At 35.7% G+C, this 20,521-nt stretch overlaps 1 protein-coding gene and 1 pseudogene across 7 annotated transcripts in view; one reads left to right on the top strand and one right to left on the bottom strand.

Moving 5' to 3' along the window:
* The window catches only part of NOX4 (NADPH oxidase 4), a 177,919-nt gene that overhangs the window by 91,651 nt on the left and 65,747 nt on the right, over nt 1-20,521 (top strand). For all 7 annotated transcript variants that reach the window (XM_053670823.1, XM_037137613.2, XM_037137612.2 and 4 more), the window contains one exon: nt 10,756-10,816. In XM_053670823.1, the coding sequence (XP_053526798.1) occupies nt 10,756-10,816 (61 nt within the window). The remainder of the gene's footprint in view (nt 1-10,755; nt 10,817-20,521) is intronic.
* On the bottom strand, nt 3,367-4,424 carry LOC119043582 (hsc70-interacting protein-like; annotated as a pseudogene).

Raw genomic sequence — 20,521 nt, 5'->3', positions numbered from 1 at the left:
TTTTTATACGAGGGGGAAAAAAGGCAAATCTTCCTGCTGTCTAGAAATACGTTTGAGTAGAGAAAACATTTTTAAGCTAAATTTTACATGGTGCTGTTTGATTAATTGACTATTGCTGATCTTAATCAGAGAGTCAAATGTTTGTCCAGGAAATTGGGTTTATTCGGGAACAACAAAGAACTGCAATTTGGGACATGTAGTCTAATGGCGAACCTCTCGCAACTCCAAAGAACAAAGGAGAATCTTTGTTTTATAGAGGAAAAGGAGAGTTCAGAAGGGTTGTTGTAAATAGAGTCCATTGGAGGGGACTGAATGTGTGAAGTGTAGTGGCTTTTCATTGGTTGAGTTGTAACAGTCTTTCATTGGCTGAGTGGTTGCTGGACAAGGAGAAGATCCTACTTCTTCACACAGGAGTAGGTAAGCAAAAAAATAGCTTCCTTTTGGAGATGGAAACTGTGTCTCTTCCTGTTGGGGTGATTCACTATGAGTGATGAGTGAGCGCTCCCCCTAACGGCCCTCACAATTCAAATTTAAATAAGGTTTTTGTTTATTAATCACACGAACTTTTCCTGCCTGTCCCTTCATTCTGTCTTTAGTTCTGTTTGATCATTACATGTAAAATGCATGTTTTTTAAACATTTTCACTGGCTAGTTCCCTTAAGGGTTCCTTTAAAAAATTGTTTATTCTATTACTGTTGTCCCAGTTTTTCCCTTTTGCCTTCCTCCTCCCAGCTCACCCTTCTCTCCCACATTTGATCCCCTTTCCATTGTCCTTGTCCATGAGTCATTCATAGATGTTCTTTGACTAATCCTTTCCACTTCCTTTCTCCATTTCCCACCTCCCTCCTCTCTTTCTATAACTATCTGTTCCATGTCTACATGTTGCTGGTTCTATTTTTCTCATTTGTTTTTTTTGTTAACCAGGTTCCAGTTATAACTGAGGTCATATGGTATTTGCCTTTCACCTACTGGCTTATTTCACTCTATAGTAGTCTCTAGTTCCATCCATGCTGTCATGCAAAAGGTAGGAATTCTTTCTTTCTGCTGCATAGTATTTTACTGTGTGAATGGACCATAGTTTTTTAAATCTACTCATCCTCTGAGGGACACGTGGGCTGTTTCCAGCATTTGAACACTTGTCTATTGTAAATAGCACTGCCATGAACATGGGGGTGCATGGGTTCTTTTGGATTGGTGTTTCAGAATTCTTAGGATATAATCCCAACAGTGGAATTGCTGGGTCAAAAGGCAGTTCTATTTTTAGTTTTCTGAGGACATTCCATACTGTTTTCCACAGTGGCTGCACCAGTCTGCATTCCCACCAACAGTGCTCTCAAGTTTCCTTTTCTCCACAGCCTCACTAGTACTTGCTTGTTGATTTATTAATGATAACCATTTTGGCAGGCATGAGGTGATATCTCATTGTGGTTTTAATTTGGGTATCTCTTATGGCTAGTGATGTTGAACATTTTTTCATGTGTCTGTGGGCCATCTCTATGTCCTCCTTGGAGAAGTGTCTATTCAGGTCCTTTGCCCTTTTTTTAATGGGGTATTTTCTTTTTGGTATTGAGTCTTATGAGTTCTTCATATATTTTGGAGATTAAACCCTTGTCCAGTGTATGATTGGCAAATATGTTCTCCCATATGGGTGGTTCCCTTTTCATTTTAATGATGGTTTCTTTCACCGTGCAGAAACTTTTTAATTTGCTGAAGTCCTATTTGTTTTTTTTTCCTTTTATTTACCTCACCCTAATATTGGCAAAAGTATTGCAACATGGGATGTCTGAAATTTTGGCGCCCATGTTTTCCTCTAGGACTTTTATGGTATCATGAGTTATATTTAAGTTCTTTATTCATTTTGAGTTTATTCTGGTATATGGTATAAGTTGGTGGTCTAGTTTCATTTTTTTGGATGTAACAGTCCACTTCCCCCAACACCGTTTATCGAAGAGACTGTCTTTACTCCATTGTATGATCGTGCCCCCTTTGTCAAATGTTAATTGACCATAGAGACATAGGTTTATTTCTGGGCTCTCTATTATGTTCCATTGATCTATGTGTCTGTTCTTATCCCAGTACCAGACTGCTTTGATTACAGTGGCCTTGTAGTATTGTTTGGTATCAGGTATAGTGATTCTTCCAACTTTGTTCTTGTTTCTCGGGATTGCTGTGGCTGTTCAGGGTCTTTTTTGGTTCCATATAAAATTTTGGAGTATTTTTTCTAGATCCATGAAATATATCATTGGTATTTTAACAGGGGTTGTATTGAATCTGTAGATTGCTTTGGGCAGTACAGACATTTTAATTATGTTAATTCTTCCAATCCATGGATACGGTATATAGTTCCATTTATTTGTATATTCCTAAATTTCTTTCTTCAGTATCCTAAAATTTCTCAGGTACAGGTCTTTTACATCCTTGGTTAAATTTATTCCTAAGTATTTTTTTTTCTTGTTGCTACAGTAAATGAGATTTTTTTCTTAGTTTCTCGGTCTGATAATTCATTGTTGATAAACAAAAGTGCCATCAATTTCTGAATATTGACTTTGTATCCTGCTACTTTACCTCCTTCACTTATTAGGTCAAGTAGTTTTTGGTGGAGACTATAGGGTTTTCTTATCATTCCCCCTATGTGGACATAATATGAAGCATTTATGACTTATTTCATATATCAGACAAGAACAGAGCTAAGGATTATAATTCTGTCGCAGCATTATAAAAATCATCCCTGCACTACTGTGGAGGGTTGAAATGCACCTGCACAAGGGTATGTGTTACTTAAAGTGTAGTAGGATTGCTGCTGCATTACCAGGTGTCTTCCCAGGCCCTGCTACAAAACTGGTGGTCCTAGTAGTTTTATTGAAATAAATCTTTTTTTTAAAATATAAAGCATTTGAAAAGAGAGATCAAAATGCCTCAGTAACCATATATCCAACTCAAACTATCTATTTAAATGTTATTAACTTTTCACTAATAACTCTTTATTTCATTCAAACTGAGCAATAAATCTCCCCTACTGAAATTTTTTTTGCTCAAATAATTCAAAGGAAAACACCCAGATGATTAGTAAATAAAAATGTAGGGTTTAGAACACCCTTTTAATTTATTTTAAAATATTTTTAAGATTTAAAAGTATTTAAACTTTATAATTCCTAGTAGGAAGACATTATCTGAAAGAATACTCTAATGGCAAAGTGCTGTGAAATGTTACAGCTGCATTTGGGGCAGCGGGGAGGGAATTCTCTTCAATGGCCCAGGCTTTCTTCATGAGAAGGTCAGAGGTACACTGGTTTGTATTATTGTGACATCCATTGGGTGACCCAAGTTGTTCTTCCTTCAGCAAGGGCTTTATCTGTCAGGAGAATATTATGATTTACCTCCAAATTTGGCTGACAATTTACTTACTAGATTCATAACTTTTGGGTTGTTCTGATATTGTGACATATTTGCTGGGTTCTGAGCCACATCCTGGAAGGCCACCATAATTTCTGGATCCTGCTTGGTTACAAGAACCTCTGGATCACCGAGATGTCATTGAACCCAGGCATTCCTGCCATTCCAGGCGTTCCTCCAGGAAAGCCATCTGGAAAAGAGCCATACTGAGATCCAGACTGCTGTCTGCTCTCTTCTTCCCTCTAGAATCTCCTATGTTCTTCCCAAGCCTTCTTAACCCTTTCCATTCTTTCTTTGTTCTCTTGCTCTTCACATTTCTGCTCATATGTTCTCTGGTTGGTGTTCTGCAATTTTCTATGCCCTTGGTGGAACTTCTTTCAGCATTGCATTAGCATTTCATCATAACCTAATGTACATGCAAGGGCAAGATCATGGGCTGCTTCTTTCCAATGGTCCAGAAGTCCATGTGCTCTCCCTCACCATTTATGAAACTGAACTGAATCAGGATTTATTTCAATAGTTCTGTCACAGTCCCAGATGGCAGCATTTGGCTTCTGTAATTTGATGAAGACGTTGGCTTTCTTGGCATTACAAATGACCAAGGGAGGATTCAGTTTGATGGCATCTGTGAACAAGTCAGTGGCTTTCTGTAGTTCACCATCATTTAGGGCATCAGTGGCTCTCACTTTTTTTATCATTTGCCTGATATATCATCTTCTCAGTTATCTCTATATTTTCATCTCCCATTTTTTGAGGGGCACCAGTGTCTGCTTCAGTCATACCCTCATTGTCAATTTCTATATCTTTCTTCACTTTCTTCATGTGACAGACTATATCAGTCTTCATGTCTTCCTCCACCTTCCTAATATCTGTTTTTTCTTCCTTATTTTCTTGTGATTTGGTTTTATTTTTAGCAGGTGGTATTTTACCTTCTTTTCCTTCTATGCACTCTTTCAGGAAGTGCATTTCTTCAGATCCTTCTTATACATTTTCCTGAAGGTCAGAAACTTGCTCATTTTGCAGGGAACCATGGCCAGTAAGTGGCGGGAGGTGGCAGGCATGGCTAAATTTGCTTACTCAGCAAGACTGTGTGGAAGGGGCTATAAGGTTTTTCTGTGTATGCTATCATGTCATCTGTGAATAAAGACAGTTTTGTTTCCTCCTTTCCAATTTGAGTGGCTTTTATTTATTTTTCTTGTGTAATTACTGTAGCTAGGACTTCCAGTACTGTGTTGAATAAGAGTGGTTCCCTTAAGGGTTCCTTTTAAATAAAAACAAAGTAATTTTCCACATGCTATTCCCACTAAAAATTGTGCACATGCCCCATTTTTGTCAAAGATACTAATCCCTACTAATTAAGTGCCTGAGAGGTTCCTTCATAAACTTTGAAAATATTATATTGTTTAATTCTTACTATACTTATATTCTTATGAGACATGTATTATTATCGCTATATTGCATAGAAAAGAATGTGTCTGTAAGACATTAAATAAAGTTACACTGTTAGTGGCACAAGTGACATACTTACACAGATCTGCCTGGCTGAAAGGGGTATCATTAGCTGTCCTGTACTGTGTCTCTCTTGCCTCACTATTTATTGATGTTCAGAGCATTCATATTTCTAAAACTCCTATTGTTTTGGACATACTTGTTGTTGGAATCAAACAACAAAAAAGAATGACCATTTTAGAGAGAACTTTACTAAAACTATAAAAAGGTGGTTTCAAGAGGAATATGCACTTGAAAGTTTTGGATTGTTTACACAACTAAGCTCTTCAAATACTGTGGAGAGTTAAAAAGTCAGATAAATTTCCCTGGTAGAAAAAGTCTAATACTTATTTTCATGTACTGTGACAGGCTAAGGAGATATCAAATCTATAAAATATGCAATAATTACACATTTAGTAGTTTGAACTTTAGCTCATTTGTTTATGGAGATTAAGCTTTTAAAACTGAGAATATGAAAAAATAAGCACAAAAGATAAAGAACAGAAGCATTGTGGTAATTTTCACAATTTCAATCCAGGTAAAGCTAAGTTTTGAGTACTGATTTAATTAGATACCCAAAGGTTGCAGGTTGCAGGTTTTTAATTACTTAAGGTGCTTCAGCATTTTTCTACTTGACATTGATTTTCCAGAAAAAGGACAACATACTAATTAGGTTGGTTTTACTAGAAAGCTGTGATTGTTTTCTGCTATTGCACCTGCATTCTCCTAGGGCCGAACCCGCAGACATATGTTCGACAAGACTGAGGGAGGTAGAAGGGAGATAGGAGATAGTATTATACCACGGATTTTGGAACCCTATCCAACCTGGATTGGAGGTCTGGATCTTCCACTTACTAGTCCCATGTCCTTGGACAAGATAAGTAATATATTTTTGGTTTGCTTCTTTATAAAATGTGCATAAATAATAATAACTTCTTTATGAAGTTACTGTGAATATGAGTTGAAAAGGTATATTAGTCAAGTGCTAATATGAGTTAAAAAGATGTATTAGTCAAGTGCTAATCATGGTGCATGGCATATAGTAAGTTCTCAGTGGGTTAGAAGTTGTTATCCACCACCTCATCCACATTTCACCTTTCAAAATTCGTTGACATCTCTTCATTATTGTTATCACTTCCTGTGTTACCATAGCTATTGTGCTATCTATTTTTATTTGTTATGGTTGTTGTTTCAGATAATGAATGTAGACTCAAGACAGGATTAAACTGAATTTTTTGGCCTCATTCTGCTGCATGCAGTAACTGACTACGCTCTGGCCACAGACTTGTTTAGAAACAGCCATTTAAGGACAGATGATTTATTTGCCTTTTGTGGTTTACTAGCCATTAGGATGAACGATGGACCTCTATTGGCTGAAAACCTGGGTAGAATTTTACATGTCGTTCTTCAGCTTTTAGTGGATCTTTAGAAGTGTTTTGCAGCTATGCTCTGTATTAACAAAGTTTGGATTTTTCTACCAAAACAAATCTTCTATTAAAGCATGCCCCAACTAATTTAGATGTACACATCTGATATGATTTTTAAAAGCCAAACTTAAGAAAGCATGAAACCTACTGCTTATTACAAACTGTAGCTTCTCTTAGTATTTAACTGAGGTAGACATGAAATTATGCTCATTAGTATTTTTCATGGGTTCTCAATTAAAGAAATCATGCAGAACCTACTTTTTAAATGGTAGTGATTGGTTGAAGTTTACACAAATATTTCTATATCCTTCCCTTATTATTTTAATTCAGAAGTACACATGTGCTTTCCTGACATCTGTGTTCTGAGTTGTGTGATTCATTATTTTTAAGCTTGGATAACCCAATTTCACATATTTTTCCATGAGTCAGAGGCAAGTCTAGCTGTTAGTTTATTATTGTCCGTACTTTTACATAGCATGCCTTTACTTGCCATCATTTTTCTGCTTTGTGTTTTTAATCTCTCAACCAGTCACTTTGGGAATAGGCTTTCCAGTTTTCAATGAAAACCAGACTAGAATGGCCGTGAATCTCTTCAAGACTGGAAACATTTTTTGTTATTATTGATTTAATTTCATGGGTTTAAATATAAGCAGGAAATCTGCATCAGTGGTTTGGATCTTGGGCCTTGCTCTCATCTCTCTAATTTCTGAAAATTGCTTTTCTCTAGAGTTTCACAAATCTTTTGCTTAGCTCAGAAACTCAGCTGGGATAGATGACAGATTAGCAAGGCAATAAATGTCTTAACTATAGACCAGGCACAGTGGTGGAAATTGACACAGAAGGTCACTAATGTTCATGAAATATAACAGGACGTCTGAATTCTCTGAAAGTTAAACATCATCTAATGGCTCTAGCTTGGCTTCCTTCCAGGGAAAAAGAAAATATTTCTTCAGTGCATAAGGGGGACCTGCATAATAAATAGGAACTGAAATCAGTCAGTGTTTTCAGAGTGAACCTGCTGTTTAATATTAAACTTGACTTATTCAATTGGTATTTTTGGATGCCTCTTTTTCACTAGGTATCAAAGAGAAAATGATGGATGAAAGCCCTTTCTTGACTCACATCTCCTTCCAGCCTCTCCCCTATTTTTCAGTTCTTCAGTTTGTTTCCTCTTGTTCTCTCTTAAATCTACCAACTTTCGCCCACAGCGAAAACATTTCCAAGGTCAACATGACCATGTTGTTGCTAAGTCCAGTGTTCCTTTCTCAGTCCTTAGTGGGTTTCATATCTCAGGCGCGTCTAGCCCAGCTGATGACCACTTGCTTTATTAACATGTGTTGTTCATTTTGCTTCCAGGACTTCCACTCACCTGGCTTTTCTCCTAATTTTCTGGCTCTTTTAAAATATTTTGCTGTTCCTTGTCATCCCCATAGCCTCTAAATATCAGAACACCCCGGTGTCCACTTCTTGGTACTGGATGTTCTGATATTTTTCTCTAACTAAACTCATTTGTCTGGTGATCCTAGTCAATCTTATCGATGTATCTGTGTGCTATTATCTCCCAAATTTATATTTCCAGCTCAGCCCCCAACTCTGAAATTCAAGGTTGTATATTCTATTATCTGTCAGAAACTTCCACTTGGATGTCTAAAATAAATTGTAAGTTAACATGGCTAAAATTGAGCTCTTAATCTTCAGCCTTCCAAACCTATTCCACCCATAGTCTTTCCTCTTTTAAGGTAGTGCCAACTCCATTATCCAGTTTACTCAGGCTGAAAACCTGGACATCAAACTTGACTTGTATCCTTAAAAAAATACAGTCGACAATCTGTTCACAAAAATTCTTGGCTCTCCCTTCAAAATATGTCCAAAATTTTCACAGCGCCTACCCTGGTCTGATCCACTACCATCTGGATAGTCTCCTAATTGGTCTCCCTCTGTCTGCCTTTACTCACCTAGCAGTTAATCTCAAGAAGCCGTCAGGATGATTGTTTTAAGATGCAAATCAGATCACATCATTTCTCTGTTTAAAAACCTGGTAGTTTCCGCCCTTATTTATGCTTGGTATATTTTGACTTGCATCTGTGTGAGTGTATGTGGGTAAGGAAAAGAAGATGTCAGAGGTCAGTGCAGCTTGAGTACACTAAGAAAAAGAAAAGATGATAGGAAATAACGTCAGGGAAGATCTGAGCAGTCAGATTCTGGGGCTTTGGCTTCTACTTTGAGTGAGGTGGAGCCTTAGGAGGGTTTTAAGTAGAGGAATGACATGCCCAGCTTGCTTTTTTCATAAGATCAGTCTGACTGCTATGTTAATATTAGATGAAGAGAAGCAGGGAGAACAGTTAGGAAGCTCATCCAGTTGAAGTATGATGATGGCTTGCCCCCGAGTGGAGCTGGTAGGAAGTGTCAGATTCTTGACATATTTTAAAGTTAGTGTTAACCAGGATTCCTTGATAGTCTAGGTATGGAATATGAAAGAAATAGAAGGGTCCAGTTTATTGTCAAAGTTTTTTGTGTGAGCAACTGGAATCACATTACCTGAGATTGGGAAGGCTCATTATGGCAGAGCAGGTTCTGATGAGGGTATTTAGAGCTTGCTTTTGGGTGGGTAAATGTGAGATGGCACTTAGCGTGCTTTAAATATATTTACTGAGCTAATGAATGGCATCTTCGCTCTAGTTCCTACTGTACTGGTTATTTCTGCATCTAGTAAGATGTTTATCTTTGTCTCACCTCTGCTTATCTTTGGGTTTGTGGAGGAGTAATAGCCAGGTTTATGCTTGGAGTGAGATGAACCTGGGAGGTCAAATTATTCCATATACAGACATGAGCATTTCTTCTTTTTTAAATCATGAGCCCAAACCCAGCTTCTTTCTTTTATCCCTGAGACCTAAGATTTCTCATTGTTTTGAGGGAAAGATGGGCTAGCTTCTCAAGATGATCTTTTTACAGGTAGACTAGTAAGTAGTGAAGGGAAGGGACAGGAAGATTTATAGTTGATCCATGTTGGTTTGGATTATGAGAGTGAGTCAAAGAGAAACTTGGAATACTAAGTTGGAAAGAATTCAGAACAGATGTGGTCGGCCATAGACTATAGGAAAGAAAGTATGTGGGTGTTCTTCCACAGGTGGGGCACAAAAGATTGATTCATGGGATACTACTGTGATCAGACACTTTCTTTGATAAGATTATTTAAAAGGACTTGAAAGTCAATTGAATGCTGGTAGAAAGAAAAATACCAGATATTACTCTGAGATTTGAGCCTCTGTTCTGATAGGATATAGAAGTTCCATAGGTTTCATGTGCAGATGTAAGAGAATGAGAAGGAGACTGTAACTTAGGAACTAAGATAACAGCAGTTTTAGCTATATTACATTTAGAGTGAATTTCTGATGGAAATGTCTAGCTGGAATAGAAAATGTGAAAGTAGATCTTTGGAAAAAGAAGCTAAAAATAAAGTCCTGACAATAATGATTAAAGAACATAATGTTATTTGATCATTTTCTCTGGTTTAATAAGTTTAAAAACAAACACTTTGTGGCTTTTAAATTTCTTTTCCATGTTGAGTAAATCCTTGTACACTGACATCATTTTCACATTTAGTTCCCAAATGTAAGATAATTACATAATATCTGTTTATATTTTTATGGAACTGTTCCAAATTCATTAGTCTTTTAAGCACATTAAGATCTCAACACCATACTGAACAACGAATTTGAAGGAAACATTATATTTTGTCCACGATAGCAAAGTACACATTCCCTCAGATCTGTTTTTACAAATTCTGTCACTTTATTTTCTTATCCTTAAACTAGATGTTGTGTATTCTGGTACTTATGTTAAGGTCAGCATGAGCCAAACTCCATTCTCTTCATCTAGGAAACTTACGTGAGACCAGAAAAAGACTCAGCAATGTTTCCATGTTTACTTTCAAATTTAACATTTAAAATGATAAACATTACAAAAGCTAATAATAAATCTCTTTAAATAGATGTGTATAAAGTGAGTTTTCACTTTCTGTCTTTATTTTTCTGTTTCTTAGAATTTGTTAGGATACGAAGTATATAATATCTGGAGAGAATAAGACACTGAAATTATTAGTGTACATGTCTGCCTTTTAGTTAAAATCTTCAGCCTCTTAAATATTTTAACTCAAAAGATATTTAAGCAAGATTTATAGTTGGATGTAATATACTACCAGTTCTAGACTGTTATATTGTTTTATATAAGTACTTATGAGCTTTTAGAGAAATGTGTATTGCCCTATTGACTAGTTGATGTTGCTTTTTTTCTTCTACTAATGAGGATCTATATAAAAAGTTTTAGTCCACTGCTTTCTCTTTTACATTTGGGGGATTTACTGTGAGAATAAATATTATAATTCAGTAATACTTGGTAATAATAATTATTGTTCAGAAGTGATGCTAGTGTTTATTTATTTTTTCAGTGTCCTACTGAAACCAAAGCAACATTTGGGGTCCACCTTAAAATAGTAGGAGATTGGACAGGTATGTAGAACATAGAGTTTTAAGATTCATGCTTTGAAAATAATGGGCCATACAATAATGTGTTTAAACAATGGAATTTCCAGCATATATGCAAATGTATATATGTTCTCAAACCATTGTTTTCTTTCTTTACTTGTACAGTTTTGACGTTTCTGTTTTCTTCTTATAAGATGGAATTCTCATTCCAACTTTAGAATTGGAACATGTTGTATATTAGTGCCTTTTTTTTTTCAAATCTTTACAGCAGCTATATTTGTAATAGCCAAAAACTGGATACAATCCAAATATCTCCTAACAGCTGAGTGGATAAAAAGCAATTGTAGTATATTCATACAACGAAATAATACAAATGAACAAATATACTGGCAATAGTGGGGACACTGAACTATTTTGTTTTTAAACAACATGATTTTAAAATTAGTGGTTGGTTTTACTCTTAAATAATTGACACTTGGGATTGATATCACGCAGATCTTCCAGTTCTTGCATGACCTTTCCTGCAGTGTTATCTACTCTGTTACATCTCTGGAATAGTGGTCACTGTTTATAGCAGGTCTATTGGCAATGATGTTTTACTCATTTATTCAACACATATTTTTTTTATTATCTGAGAGGTTATATTAATAATATTAAGAGGTTTTACTCATTTATTTAATAAATGTGTTTTTATTATCTGAGAGGTTATATTAAGAATACTGAGTAAATAAAAGAACATTATTCATTCTTATATTCCCTCAACTGTTCGGGTCGGTTACTCAAAGGAAAGGATGTGGGCATAAGCATGAATGCAGATGTAAATAAAGATACATTGTAACTGAGAGCTAAACCAGGAGTTGGTTTGTTAAAACTACAGGGAATAAGAAAATGTAGTCTAGAGCTATGAGACAACTTCACAGAGAAGAAAGAAATTGAGCTGAAGCTTGAAAACCAGAGAAATGAAGGAAGAAGTAGGTATTTCAGTGACATTCACAGCACTGTTAAATATCAGGGAAGATAATAATTAAACCATAGTTAAGAAGGGTAAGTCAATCAGCCTTTCAGAAGCAGATTTTGTTCTAGGGAACATTATAGAAAAGCCATTTAGGGTCAGCTTGGTGAAAATCTTGAATGCCTAGACAAGATATTAAACTAACTTAGAGATGCTAGGGAACCTTTAAAGAATTTGGAGCATTGTGATGAAAATAGCATTAGTAACTTGCTGGTTGGATCAATTAGAAACAAGGGAAGACCTGATGCTGAAAGTCATAGGGAAGTCATTGGAAGAGAGGGGATGGAAACTGGAAGCAGAAGCAGTGGGTTTGTAAGCACAGGCTGAAAAGTTAAGGCATCAAGGCACCTGAATAAAGGACACTTGGGCAAAACCAAAGGGGGTAGGATGGAAGGTGGAGGCTGGATGGGTGGGGCGGTAGGGGGTGGGGGTAAAATCTCCATTTTATTGTTGTTCAACTGTACTTGAACAACAATAAAAAAAGTTAGCATTGTAAAGAAAGACATAGTTTTTTATAAAAATAAGAAAGGACAAAATATTGCATAATAAAAACATTTTAAAAAGAAGAACAGTTGAAAGAGCTCACTTATATCATTCATTTAAAAAAATTGTAGTATAAAATCTGTTGTATATAGAAAAGGTAACTGGCTTAGAATTGGAGATTTGGAGAAAATATGCAACATAGGATTACGTGGGCAAACAATGAAATTAATCAGATGATCTTTAAGCTGTAATGACCTGTTTGGACTCATGAAGAAACAGGGTTAAATAGGTATTGTTCATTTAATAGCATTCAAAAGAGCTCACGGTAGTCCATTGTTAGAAAAACACTGGTGCAGTATGGGAACAGTAGTGCGCATGACAACTACCTGATGCAATCACAAAATGTTCTGCACCCTTTGACAAATAAGAGTGAGTGAAGTTCTTCTCTGGTTCTATATTTCAATATAGTAAGGCTTAACTTCAGTAATGAATGATAATTGATAGACTTCTACATCTGAAGGAAAACAAGCACAATAAAGATAAAACTTAATTCATCAGTGTAAGCAGAAACTTCATGATGGTTTATTACTGTTGTTACTGAGTTTCTTCATACTTATTTTTTAGTGTCAGTAACTCATTAAAATAAATTCTCATCATTTATTTTAATCTCTATTAGGATTACTTAATAATTTCAATTTCATGTACTATGCCATTGGGTGAGAAACAAGATGATTATGTTCAAACTCAGTTCCAGTCAGATGCTTTTCAATTAACAGAAATTGGTTGTTAACTTTAAATATTTGTTGATTTGGAAAAAATATCAGGCATTCGTGTGTGCCATTCTCTGGTAATTTAGTTCAGAAGAAAAGAGAGAGGACCCAGATAAATACAATCAGAGATGAAAGAGGAGAAGTAACAATAGATACCCCAGAATTACAAAGGATTATAAGAAATTACTGTGAACAAATATTCTAAGAAATTGGGCAACCTAGGCAAAATGGATAAAGTTCTAGAAACTTACAATCTTCCAAAACTGAGTCAGGAAGAATTAGAAAACTTGAATAGACCAAAAACAACTAGTGAAATTGAAACAGTAATCAAAAAATCTCCCAGCACACAAAAGCCCTGGGTCAGATGATGTCATAAGAGAATTTTACCAATCATTCAAGAGGAACTGACATCCATCCTTCTCAAACTATTCCAAAAAATTCAAGAAGAGGGAAGACTTCAAAACTTATTTCATGAAGCCAGTATCATCCTAATTTCAAAACCAGGTAAAGACACAACAAAGAAAAAATTGCATGCCCTGGCTGGTGTAGCTCAGTGGATTGAGTGCCAGTCTGCAAACTACACGCTCCCGGTTCGATTCCCAGTCAGGGCACTTGCCTGGGTTGCAGGCCGGTTCCCTGCAGGCCAGTTCTCAGCAGGGGATACATGAAAGGCAACCATACATTGATGTTTCTCTCCCTCTCTCCTTCCCCCCTTTCCCTCTAAAGATAAATAAATAAAATCTTAAAAAAATATATCTCTCTTTATTAAAAAAACAAAGAAAAAATGCAGGCCATAGATGCTAAAATCCTCAACAAATGATTAGCAAATTGAATCCAGCAATACTTTAAAAAGATCATAAGTCTAGTGAGATTTATTCCAGGGATGCAAGAATGGTGCAATATCTATAAATCAATAAACATGATATACCACATAAACAAAATGAAGGACAAAAGTCACATGATCTTATCAATAGATACAGAAAAAAGCATTTAATAAAATTCAACACCCATTTATGATAAAAACACTCAGCAAAGTGGGAACAGAGGGAGTATACCTCAACCTAATAAAGGCCATATATGACAAACCTACTGCCAACGCTATACTCAATGGGCAAAGAGTAAAAATGTTTCCCTTAAGATCAGAAACAAGATGGGTGTCCACTTTCACCAGTCTGTCTTAACATAGTACTGAAAGTCCTAGCCACAGTGATCAGACAAGAAGAAGAAATAAAAGATGCCTAAAGTGGAAAAGAGGAAATAAAACTGTCATTCTCAGATGACATGATATTGTACATAAAAAACCCTATAGGCGCTGCCAAAAAACTGCTCAACCTCATAAGTGAATTCAGCAAAGTAGCAAGATGAAATGTCAATATTGAGAAATCGATGGCATTTATGTATGCCCATAGTGAACTATCAGAAAGGGAAACTAAGAAAACAAACCCATTTATACTGCAACAACAACAATAAGACATACCTAGGAATAAATTTAACCAAGGATGTAAAAGACCTGTACTAGGACAACTATAGGACAATGAAGAAAGAAATTGAGGAAGATACAAAAAATTGTTTAGCTGTCTTAGAACAATGGAATTACCACTGTGGAAGGAAAAATGGGAACATTACTTCTGAGATCAAGAATCACTGGTTTTTATTCTGAAAGAATTTATTAAAACTCAGTATTAAGAGCAGTGGTTATAGAAAATACCAAAGAACTACTTAAATTTTAATGTCAGAGTTTTACTTTTTAAAACTTTGAGATAGTTAATAGTGACTTTTTCTTCCCTGAAGTATGTTCTGCCTCGGCAGAACAAATTTAAGAACATGCATAGTTTTTCTTAGACTTATCAACTACATCCAGCTATAGAATGTCCATGAAGCAGCTATATATCATGGCATCAAAGTTTTGTATTTGTTGTCTAGCTTTTATTTTACCCAGGCTTCTACCAGCATCTCTTAACTGTGAGAAAGACTTACTACAGATTAGAAGACTCTTCAAACCTCTTAAACCAGGGGTCCCCAACCCCAAGGCCATGGACCCAGTGCAGCAGCTGCAAATACAGATTATCCTTAGCAGAAAGGTGTGACTGCACAGAGACCATAATAAATCAATCGCTTGCAGACTCATATCAAAACCCTATCAGTGAGTGGCAAGTGACAATTAAGCTGCATCTGGCAACAGGCTTTATAGTGGCAAGTGAGTTGATACACTTTAATTGTACAGCTGCAGCTGGTGGCTTTAAGTCAGAATCCAACACCTAATGGGTTGGTGCATGGCCTGCCCATTAGTTTATGTACCACTTCTGTCTGTGCCTCTTTCCTGCAATGTGCACTTGTCTCAGTCACAGTTTTGGTAAACCCACATGCTAATCCTAGGCAAAATCATTGGAAAACAAATACTACTGGAGAGCTTCTTTGAAAAGTGGGGAAGACCCACTGATGAGACCACAGAAGACTCTAAGACTGCCGACAAAAAGAAAGCTGCATTTAAAAGAAAATTCCAAGGGTTCTACTTAAATTACAGGTTCACTGCAATAGGTGATTCATATTCTCCCAGCCTGCTTTGTATAAGTGGGGACTGGCTAGCCAACAAAGCCATGAAACCTGCCAAACTGCTTTTTCCCATGGAGACCAACCACCCTGCATTAAAAGGCAAGCCTTTGGAGTTTTTCAAAAGAAAAAAAAATGTGAGCATGAAGATAAATGTGAAGTGCGTTCCTTATGCTCAGATAAGCAGCACACTTCAGTTGCTCCTGTGTCCCTTCACCCCTAGATGGGACCCTCTGGTTGTGGGAAAACAAGCTCAGGGCTTCCACTGCTCCTGCATTATGGTCAGTTGTATAATTATTTCATTATCTATTACAATGTAATGATAACAGAAATAAAGTACACAATGAATGTAATATGCTTGAGTCATCCCAAACCACCCCTCGGGGCCCTCCCTTCCTCTCTGTCTGTGGAAAAATTGTTTCCCATGAAACCAGTCCCTGGTGGCAAAAAGTTTGGAGGGCCACTGTCTTAAACAGTTCAGGTTTTTCATTGAAATCATGGTGGTAGAAGGGATGGAGTGGATTTCTCTTTGAATTGAATTAATATTTTGTTGTTCTAGAAAAAGTTGAGCTTTCCAGTTTCAAACACATGTGCACAGATGGCCTATTGGTTTGATCTAACTATTCAAAATATCTTGTTACTTTCTTTATTAGATACCATTATTTTTGAATAATGTCTGAAATAATGTTATATCATTGATTACTTTAGTGGTGTAAATATCAGCTTACTCTAGAGAGGTTTGAGTTGTACTATAAAAGCATAATATACTGAATAACCTATGTAATTAATTTAATTTTTTTGTCATTTTTCCATTCAATAATTAGTGTATTATCAATACATGGACAAAAATGCAACAAAGGGCTTATAACAGCTTTTTCTTGAATCCTGGGTATCAATTTCCATATTGTCTATTGGAAAATCTTGCTACAATCAGAAATATGTGGTTAACTTTGATGATTCAAAGTAGGAGTACATGGATTTGCCTTGATCACATAATACATTTATATTTATAGGAAAAAGAATTTTAGATAGAGAATTAGTTAAAAAGTAGAACAAAAACGAGGTGATAACTTTTTGTAGCTCTATTTAATTCAATATTCTATTAGTCAGGCATGTTTCATTACTTTATCTAATTGTTTATGAAAAGATTAAAAGAGAATATGTGATGTATTTAAAGTGGGTTTTTCCCCTATTTTAGGGAATTTTTTGTAAGTCAAATAATGACCACACTATATAATAATAATATCATTGTTTTATAATGACAGCATATTTTGGAAAAGTTATGGCATCTGCTTTTATACTGTTTATGTCTGTGGCTACATTTTTAATGCTGCAAAAAAGCAAAAACCTAAAGGTACTCCTATTAAATACTGGGCTTGCTTTTTTTTTTTTCAAGTACATGCCAAAAGATGAGATCCAAATTGAGTTTGAGCATACTGACTCTTTTGAAGAACACAAAATTGTGTTTTGATATATGAAACATCATAGGTTTTAAATAATTCGTGTTCATACAGTATAATTTTAAATCCATAATAAACACAAATTATCATTGCCACATCTACAAAAAAGTTTGGCTAAAAATATGTTTTCCTTGTTTTTCCCTATGATTAGCAAATTATAATGATTAGACATTTGTGGAAGATAACACAAACTGTTTTTTTTATTTTGCCTGATAATCAAATATTTAATATACCTACCATGTGCCAGATTCTACACTAGACTCTGGAGATTAACTAAAATCAAAAAGGTCTTTGCTCTCTTAGAGACTATATTTTAGTCAGTAGAGACCTCCAATAAACAAAAAGAACAGATAAACAAGTAGCATATTAGACAGTGATAAGTAGTATGAAGAACAAGAGAGAAAGGTAAGGGAGTAAGAGTGAGGAAGGGCGGCGGTGCTATTTTAGATGGGGTGTCCAGTTACAGACTTTCGGAGTAGCCCTGTAAGTAGCTGAGATGAATCAGGTGGATTTCAGAAAGAAGTGTGCTTAGACTAAGGACATAATAAGTGCAAAGTTCCGATTATTTTTTTTTTTACTTTTTTATTTAAAATTAAATTTTTTATTTAAAATTTATTATTTTTATTTTACTTTTTCATTTTTACTTTTACTTTGGATATTCCAGGGACAGCAAGGAGGCCAATTAAGCTGGAATACAGGCATTGAGGGAAATAGTGGTAGGACATGAGATCAGAGAGGCAAGTATGGTATTGGGTGCTCATGGAGGACTTGGGTTTTTAATCTGATGAATATAAAAGGGGTAGTGTTGAAATATACATCTGAATGATTATTCATTTTGCTTTAATATGTACTTCCTGGTGGTTAACAGGTTGAGGTTTTTTTTTTTTTTTTTTAAGCCTGAATTTAGGAAGAAGGCAGACAAGGTGAGAAATCTGAACATTGTAGAAAATAGGTCAAACTTTTTTGCTTGAGTCGGTGGGAGAGATGTACCATCATTTTGGAGATGCTTCAGAGGTGGTTCTATTAATGAGTCTGGTAGCTTCACCTGCACCCTATGTCCTGCCAGTCCCTTTGAGGGTAGTAGCTTGTTGCTACTCTGGATTTCTTCACCACCATCTTTGACTTGGCTTCTCAGTTCTTCCCACACTAGGGTCATTAGTTCCCTGTATTAAATTCCTTCCATTTAAAATATGTAGGTTCATTACTGGTTTTGCTGCATCGAGACTATTACAGGAGGTGAGCAGAACAGAGCACTGAACAGAAGTCATATACAGGGAATATAGGGGGAATATAAGCGCCCTGAAGCAGCCAAATGTTTATGTTCAAGGACTAGTAATAAAAGCAGTCAGAACTGAGTAAGTAGAAATGTTGTAGGGAATGAAGTCTGAGGACTACTCATGGGCCAGATATGGTACGTACTTGCAGACCCCAGTTTTATTATTAAATGTTATGAAAAACCACTGGAAGACTTCAATGAGGGTCTTAACCGCATTTGATTAGGGTCTGGCTACTATGTAGAGAATACAAGGGAAGTGGGAAAGAGTAGGAATTAAGAGATGAGTAAAGAGAGAACTTCTCACTGGTGTCTAAACAAAAAAATTCTGGTTATACAAAGAATGATAATCATTGGGTTATGAGCAGTGAAAGGATTTTTTAAAGGTGTATCTGACTGCATTTTTTTTGACACATTGGAGGTTGAATATAAGAAAAATTAGGAATCAAAGATAAATATGAGATGAACATTGTGACATTGGGAAAGAGGGCAAAAGTTAACACTCAGCGTTCAGTCTTGCACACATTGAATTTGAGATGCTTCTTAGACTTTCTAGAAGTGAAATTGAATAGGCATTTGCATATGTGACTTCAGAGGTCAAGGAGAGGTCTCTATTAGAGATCTACACCTGGAATTAGTATTTTCATGGATTTAAAGCCTTGAAGCTGGATATGATCATCAAGGACAGTAATTCTCAACCATGTGAGTTCTAACACCTTGCTCCATAACATTTTATATGCACACTTTACATTCTTAAAATATAATTTGCAGATATTATTATATACACAAATATGTTATAAAAATAAATATATTATGCTAACCTTTTTATAAGGGAGCTATGAACATAATTTATAGTAAATAATTTACATTCAATATTTAAATTTTCAAGTATGACTACCCTAGAAGTCATAAAGAAATGTGTGACTTGTACCCACATACAGACTGATCATGAATAAGATCGTTGTAAATACAGACTCCCAATGTAATTGAAATACTATGAGCACTATATTCTTTATGATGCGATGTTCCAAAATGGTGAACATTTTTTGGTTAAATTCTAGACACAATAGAGTAAAATATTACTGCCATTTACAGGGTATTTGCAATCCTTGAAATTTCAGTGCATGCTTAAATCATGGAAACACTTTCCAGTTTTTAATAATTATTTTTATTTACATTAATGTCCAGCAAGTCATTTGAGAAGAATGCAAGAAATGAGACGAGTCCTGTCACACAGTATTCTCCACAACATTTTAGGATATATAATGTCTCTGACTCCTTCTCTCTAAACTTTCGTAACTTCTGGTTATAATTGGAGAACCAAATTTTCTCTACAAGTTCTCAAAACTGGCCCTAGGAAGTGGTATTGTCTCACCAAGAGCAACCAATTTAAGAAATGTGTGTAGACAGAATAGAACAGAGGACTAAGCCCTGAGACACTTTGCCATCTGGAGTTCAGCAAAGGTGACTTACAAGGAGTGGTCACTGGGGTAAGAGAAGGACCAGAAAAGTTTGAGTCCTGGACACCACAGGACAGTGCTTCACAAAAGGGGGATTGAGCTGTTGAAACAAATACTGCTGAGAAGCAAAGGAAAATGAAGGCTGAATGAAGACCTTAGGAGTTGTGTTTTTAATGGAGTGTTGAGAACAAAACTTGACCGAAGTAGGTTTGAGAAATAATAATAGTAAGAGAAGTGGAGATGGTCAGTATAGACAGATCCAGTGGTGTGTTGGGATCAGCTTCTATGAACTTACTGGGTCACTGGGGGCTTCTCTTCCAGCTGCATGTCCAGTGAAGTCAAGTTTGATAGCTTTAAATCATTTATCATATGAGCATTTATCCTATAGAAATTGAAGAACACCATAAAGTCGGGGTTAAACATTTTTTGAAGACCTGGCTATTAAATATTCACCCAAACACCAATGGACAAATTCTAAGGAGTTTCTTTGTAAAATTACATAAAGAAATAGGGCAGTTGCTGAAGGGAGGAAGATATAGGGACAAGGCAGATAGATATAAGTTCAGAGCACATATAACATAAATGTATGTCTGTGTATTTATATATATTTATTATATCCACATATATATTTAATGTGAGCTATTATAATAGCTTTACACACTTTGGGGAATAATATGAATAATAGACTGAAGTGGAAAGGAGAACATTGATATTGCTGAAG

The sequence above is a fragment of the Artibeus jamaicensis genome, unplaced genomic scaffold (genome assembly GCF_021234435.1).
Source record: "Artibeus jamaicensis isolate MK-2021 breed Jamaican fruit bat unplaced genomic scaffold, CSHL_Jam_final contig_64, whole genome shotgun sequence".
NCBI lineage: Eukaryota > Metazoa > Chordata > Mammalia > Chiroptera > Phyllostomidae > Artibeus > Artibeus jamaicensis.
The sequence above is the reverse complement of the archived record's forward strand: the minus strand, read 5'-3'. Positions and strand labels throughout refer to the sequence as shown.